At 36.5% G+C, this 7,251-nt stretch overlaps 1 protein-coding gene across 1 annotated transcript in view; it reads right to left on the bottom strand.

Annotated features, from left to right (window-relative positions):
* The window catches only part of NOX4 (NADPH oxidase 4), a gene marked incomplete at its 3' end in the record, with an annotated part of 65,606 nt that overhangs the window by 39,324 nt on the left and 19,031 nt on the right, over positions 1-7,251 (bottom strand). The window contains exons 6-7 of the mRNA XM_029285873.1: positions 4,959-5,031; positions 2,806-2,886 (exon numbers count right to left, since the gene is read on the bottom strand). Of these exons, the coding sequence (XP_029141706.1) occupies positions 2,806-2,886; positions 4,959-5,031 (154 nt within the window). The remainder of the gene's footprint in view (positions 1-2,805; positions 2,887-4,958; positions 5,032-7,251) is intronic.

Raw genomic sequence — 7,251 nt, 5'->3', positions numbered from 1 at the left:
AATAATATATTTTGATTTTTTTAAAAAACATAAATCACTTAATAATTGGTGAACAGTGTGTTGTCTGGCTTACATTTGTAAAACAATCATTAACAATTGATTTCTATAATCCATAATCCACATAATAGTTTTAGTTGATTTTGTCTTTTCCCCAAATATCCTCTTTTGCAAACATTGAGTTAATACAATTTTTATTGTTTTGATAGATAACAGTTAAATATATATTTTCCCAATAGTCCTAAAAATAATAATCACATCAATATAATATTTCTTTTCTATCCAATCATTCTGGTTGCCTTATCATAGATCCTGTTACAGTCCTTATTTTAATTTGTTTCTCCCACCAAATTCTAGATATTCTTACTGATTAAGATTTTCTCAAAAATTAATTACATTTAAGAATTTGACTCTATTTTTCCATATGAACCATCTCACACTTTTACATTTCTTAAGGAATAGATAAAACAGTAGAAAAAAAGAAAGAAAAGCAAGAGTAAAAAAGCATAAAAAATAACATACTACTTAAAATATATATCCCTCCTAAGCTAATATGTATTTATTCCTAAATTTCTTATTCTTTTTAACCATAATTAAAAATATGTTTAATCTTTAAACATTCCATTTAATACATCTAGTCATCTAGTCCTTTAACTCTTATTCAAAACATTTTATCCATTATAATTTTCTTAAATTCAATCACATTTAAATGTCTAAAACATTTTCTTTATCTAAATCATTTCAACTTTTTTATATTACTCATATCAAGAAAGAGAACAAAAAAGGGGGAAAAGCATACTATATTATATTTAGAGAATTCATCCCTCTTAGAGTGACATATATATTCCCAAACTTTTCTATTTCTTTAACCATATTCAAACAAATGTTTATTTATAAGTATTCTCTCTGGTAAGTCCCATCACCTATTTTCTTAGTTTCCACTTTAGTCTTTTTCTTTTGCCCAGTGTCTTTCTTAATCAATGTATTTTGCTGAATCAAAAAGTTTTTCCGTATGCTCGTAAATGTTGCTATATATATAAAAAGTAAATCAGGAGAAGTGTCTTTGCATGGCAGTTCTGCCTTTCCATGTTTGTTGAAAATCTTTTTCTTTCTCTCTGCTTCTCTTATCATTTCCTTTCTCTCCGATGTTCCTGACATCTCTACAGTCCATTTTATCCAATCTGTTTTCTTGTCCTCAGATTTATTTTGTAGTCTTAAGGGATAAGTTGTTTTTTCCAATTCTTGTAAAAAAATTTCCACTAGGATTAAATCATGTTTCCTTGTTTTGTTAAGTTCCATCTTTAAGTCTCTATTCTCAATTCTATATCCATTTATCTGTTTTATCTGCTCCTTCTCTGTTGTTGTTTTCTGGGAATTTTTTTGTTGTAGAGTTAACTTGGAAATAGATGGATTTATATTTTCAAAGTTGTTTTGGGTTTCTTTGTGGTTTAAAGTCATTGTTGTTTGAATTAATTGCAGTATACTATATATCTCCTCCTGTGAAGTATTTGTTTTCTTGATATGTTCTTGCTACATGTCTCTGATCCATGATAGCCAAGAATTTGAGTTTTCCTCTTCCTTTCTTTTCTCTGCAAATAGCTTTAGAGTCTCAATTAGACAAATATTTATAATCCAAATAGTTCAAAAAAGATTTTTTTTCTGAAACTTATAATTCTCTTTGTTTACAGCCCAAATTATTGTTTTTTTTTGTCACAGCTGTTCTTTGTGGTTAAAGCTTTGAAGGTCACATACACAGATTAGCTTTTCCCAGGTTTTGCCAAGTCTTATATTAAAGTCATAGCTGTCATAGTCTCTGTCCACTACTAGGTATCAGCAACTATTTGTTTTTCAATTTCCAAAATGAACAATTATCTTTAAAATGAGAGTCTTAACCATTCAAACAATTTTAGATTTATCCAGATTTAAGTTTTAAGTTTCAGGTTTTATATTTATTTCACTTCCATATATTTTGATCCTCCATAAGAAGATTAATTTGCCGCTTCCGTTAGTATAAGGGTGGGGCGGAAATCCCCCTCCCTCCCTTTCGGAGGTATTTTGTTTCTTGGGGATCTTTTCCAGGAAATTAAATGTAAAATAGAAAAGAGAAGATCGAATTCCTCACCCAGTTTCAAGCACACTGTTCACAGTTGTGCTGGTTAGTGCTTTTGGACTTCGGCTGTAAGTAGCTTGGGCTGGTCGATGCAATATGGCCAGCCTTTCTCCTGTTGGGTTAGAAGGCTTTCCCCAAGTTGAACGGAATGGCGGCGGCCGCCGTTCCAGAATCACTGAAGCACCCTTCTTTCTTCGTCGCCTCTCCAGAGCGACTTAGACCTATTTAGAGTCCCCTGGCAGGACGAAATTAGCCATGGGGGTGCAGACAATCCGCAAGCCCGCAACCGGTCGCTACTGCGCAAAACCGGAAGTCCCAAGCGTCTGAATTTTGATCACGACCATGGGAGTGCTGTAACACTTGGAAGTGTGAAAAACGGTCATAAGTCACTTTTTCCAGTGCTGTTGTAACTTCGAATAGTCACTGAGCGAACTATTGTAAGTTGAGGACTACCACCTGTATGCTTGTATGTCCTAAATGCCCCCTTAAAAATAAGTCAACAACATAAACTCCCAGCATTTAAAAATGGAGAAGACACAGAAACAATAGTATGATATTTGTCGTCCCAATTCTAGATAATTGCAATAGAATGGACCTTTTTTTGAACTGTAGTTTTGCCAAACCTGCACTGGCAACACAAGATCTTAATGTGGCACAGTTGTTACGACCATGTTCCTTCAAAACAAGTAAACACTTACCTAGAAACGTGCAGTATCAGCAGCAAGTAGAAGACAAAGAAGAGGTTGTGGGTATACCAAAATATGTCATAATCTGAAACCCTGCAAAGACCAAAAGAATAGATAAATTACCGGGCCATCAAAGAGTTTTCCATTGTTATGTTCTCAGTGCTGAGTAGGCTGAAATTTAATCACTCAAACCAGGATTTATTCCAGAGAGGGGTTTTTTTTTTCATTCATTTTCCTTCTAAAAAAAAGGTGTTTTAAAGAAAATACACAATTGTTTACCCCCAGAGTATTTTGTGCAAAAGAGAAAATTTTCTAAAAAAAATAAATAAATAAAGGGTAAGGAAAAGAGAAAAAACGAGAGAGAAATGACAGCGCTTTTTCAAACACTTAATTGGATGTTAACACAGAAACATGTCAAGGTCTGTCCTCCATCATTTTTAGAGTGCAGGATACGGAATAATGGATATAAGAATAATGGATTTCAGTTACAGGAAGGCAGACACCGAATGAAACCTAGAAGACATTTCTTAACAGTAAGAGCCGTTTGACAAGGCAATCAATTATCTTGAGAAATGGTGAAGTTCTCTTTCAATTAGAATGTGGAAAATTATATTTTGGGAACAGTTTAATTTTGGATTCCTGTACTAAGCAAGTGGTTAGACTTGATAATTTCAAGGACCGGATCCAACATTATGACCAATACTTGCACCCATGCTTAGAACATAGAATAATAGAGTTGGAAGGGACCTTGGAGGTCTTCTAGTCCAACCCCTGTTCAAGCAGGAGACCCTATACCATTTCAGACAAATGATTGTCCAGTCTCTTTTTGAAAGCCTCCAGTGATGGAACACCCACAACTTCTGAAAGCAAGTTGTTCCGTTGGTTGATTGCTCTCAAACAAAACTAAAAAAAAAACCAAAAACATTAAAAATGTGCGTTAAAAAGAACAAAAGACAAAAACACACACTATTCCCGCCCCCCAGTTGAACACTGACAAATCTATTGCAACAATAACAGCTTTCCTCCTTGCGAAGCAGGTCCAAAATTTGCAAGCTTCTTCATCTATTTCCAACCCAAATGACCTGTAATATATTGCATATATGAAATAAAAAATAGTCAGCAGGTTAATTAATTAGTTGATGTAAGATGATGAGAAATAGAATATATTCAAATAGATAAGACGTGTATCCTGAACATTAGATTTTGTGATGAATTGGGATAAAGGGAACTGTGGTTATTTAAAACTTGGAAATTATAAACATTAAATGTTAAATTTAAATATTAATGGGAAACTAAAAATTGGGAAAAACCAATTAGGACGTTGATAGTCTATCAAGATTGAATGTTAAAATAACTAGGATATGTATAAACTAAAAATTATTGATAAATGTAAGAAAGTTATTTTTATTTAATTGATATAATAAGAATTGTATTAGTTGAAACCTGAGACAGTAAACACTAAGGGGAGAAGAGAGGAAATATTTAATGTAATAGTTTGAGACTTGTACTAAAGGTATTTGTATGTTATTGAATTATCAATGAACTCAGCCGCCACGTTGCTTTTTAAATATTTAAATGTAAAACTAGAAAATCAATAAACTTTTTTTTAAAAAAAAAAGAAATAAAAAATAGTCAACAGGTTAAACAACAGCAAAGCTAAAGTTCAAGGCACTCTTTTAACAATCTGTTGTTGTAATGTCTGTATTGAATTGCAGGGGTCCCAAACTCCCGGTCAGGAATCCAGTGCGAGGCTGCAGTCTGTTCGGAACTGAGCTGCTGAAGTGGCGTGCGCACGCACGCACATGCACACAACCCTGCATTTGTGAAAGCAGTGTACAAATACATGTGAAACTATCCCATTCCCCCCCCCCCCCGCACACAGCTGCCACCTCAATCAGGCCACTGTTGTATTGTTTTCCTTTTGTTTGCTTCTTTTCACATCTTTTTTCCTCATCCTTGTCAGGCAATATTTGCATAGGCAATATTTTACCTCAGAGTTTCCCAACCTTGGCTATTAGAAGATGTGTGTGGCTAAGCATTCTGGGAGTTGAAGTCCACACATGCTCAAGGGGCCAAGAAAGGGAAACGCTGTTTTTTCCCATGTTTGAACCAAACCCCTGAAGAGTTAAACCAAGGCTTGATATTGTGGTCAGATTGAATCTCACCTAATGGCATAAGTGGATGCAGTAGACATTAGGAACAAGACTAGCACCATAAGGACACCGGTTAATCCAGGAACTGAAAGAAAAGCACACACAATAGCTATAAATTGTATTTTTAAAAATGGGCATTTCCCTTGGCACTACTATAAAAAATTACAGTGGTTATAACCAGATGTTTTAGACCAGGAACAGTTAGCCCTCTTTGATTTTAATGGATTTATTTGAAATATTACTACTTCTGGGTACACTTTTAAACATCCCGTCCATCTGAGCAGGAGAGAAAAGGGAATGAATGCTAGATTGATGAAAGGAAAATTAATTACAGGTAGTCCTTGATTTACGACATTTGAGCCCAAAGATTCTGTGGCTAAGCGAGACACTGAATTGAGTTTTGTCCCATTTTACAACCTTTCTTGCCACAGTTGTTAAGTCAATCTCTGCAGTTGTTAAGTTAGTAAGAGGGTTGTTAAGCGAATCTGGCTTTCCCATTGACTTCGCTAGTCAGGTCACAAAAGGTGATGACATGATCCCGGGACACTGCAACCATCATAAATACATGCCAGTTCCCAAGCATCCCAAATTTTGATCACGTGACCCCAGGGATGCTTCAACGGCTGCAACTGTGAAAAAAAAGGTCATAAGTAACTTTTTTCAGTGCCGTGGTAACTTCAAACAGTCACTAAACAAATGGTTATAAACTGAGGACAACTTGTACATCCCACTAATCGTAACAGGAGTTGGAGATTTCTTGCAGCTAACTGGTTCCATTGATTTCAAAGAGATTTTGGCTATTTGGGGTGAACCAATGACACTGATGGAAAATCTAGACAGCATACTAAAAAGCAAAGACATCACCCTGCCAACAAAAGTACGTATAGTCAAGGCCATGGTTTTCCCAGTTGCAATGTATGGCTGTGAAAGTTGGACCATAAGAAAGACTGAGCGCAAAAGAATTGAGGCCTTTGAACTCTGGTGCTGGAGAAGACTCCTGCGAGTCCCCTGGACTGCCAGGCGATCAAACCGGTCAGTCCTAGAGGAGATCAACCCCGACTGCTCTTTAGAAGGCCAGATCCTGAAGTTGAAACTCAAATACTTTGGCCACCTAATGAGAAGGAAGGACTCACTGGAGAAGAGCCTAATGCTGGGAAAGATTGAGGGCAAGAGAAGAAGGGGACGACAGAGAATGAGGTGGCTGGATGGAGTCACTGAAGCAGTAGGCGTGAGCTTAAATGGACATTAGAAGATGGTAGAGGACAGGAAAGCCTGGAGGAACGTTATCCATGGGGTCGCGATGGGTCAGACACGACTTTGCAACTAACAACAACGACACTGAAATCAATGGGATGTAACTATTTCCATCTCAAGTTCTTTTGAATCCCAGAGTCTTTTGGAATACAAGTAATCTTCATTTAGCAACCACAATCGAGACTGGCAGCTCCATCAGTAAACGCTGCAGTCAACTAAGCAGAAGATCACATGATCCCTCAACAGGCTTATGAAACCACTTCCCCTTTGGTCAATAAACGAGATAACACACGACTATGTCTTGCCATTTTATTTCCACATTTTCTATTAACTCTGTAGGAAGCCGATGGTGGAGCATCTGGATGGTAATCATGTGACTTGGGATGCTGCAACGGGTTGCAAAGCATTGCAACGTTCTGGTTGTTAAGTGGATCTGGCTTCCCCCATTGGCTTTGCTTGTCAGAAGGTCACAAAAGGGGGTCACGTGACCCTGGGACACTGCAACCGTCATAACTATGAGTCAGCTGCCAAGCGTCCAAATTTTGACCATGTGACCACGGGGAGGCTGCAACGGTCATAAGTGTGAAAATCTATCATAAGTCACTTTTTTCAGGGTTGCTGTAAATTTGAACAGTCACTAAACGAATGGTTATAAGTCAAGGACTACCTGTATGGTCCATCCAAAACAGCCAAATCAATGCTTTGTTTTGTAGCATTCTAGTTCCCTCTTTATTTATTTCTGTATTAAAATAATCTTAAAAAGTGAGGGGGGAGTGTTAGCCTCTGGGTACATTGGTACAACCCACCCATTTTTTCAATATGTTTCCTGATTGTGATTTTTTAGTTTAATTCTATTAATCCATGATTGCAGCTCTGGGCATATTTATTTAGCTCTAAAGCAGTGGAACAAATTCAAAATGCATTACATATGGAATCAGGGAGTCCAAGAAGGGGACAGTGTTGGCTAGGTTTTAGGAAAGCTGGAATGTTCTTAGTTCATTTTCATTTAAAAATATTTGAATCTCTTGTCTCAGGACACTTTTTTTTTGAA

This window comes from Protobothrops mucrosquamatus, unplaced genomic scaffold, assembly GCF_001527695.2.
Source record: "Protobothrops mucrosquamatus isolate PMUCROS unplaced genomic scaffold, P.Mucros_1.0 scaffold2405, whole genome shotgun sequence".
Taxonomy (NCBI): domain Eukaryota; kingdom Metazoa; phylum Chordata; class Lepidosauria; order Squamata; family Viperidae; genus Protobothrops; species Protobothrops mucrosquamatus.
The sequence above is the reverse complement of the archived record's forward strand: the minus strand, read 5'-3'. Positions and strand labels throughout refer to the sequence as shown.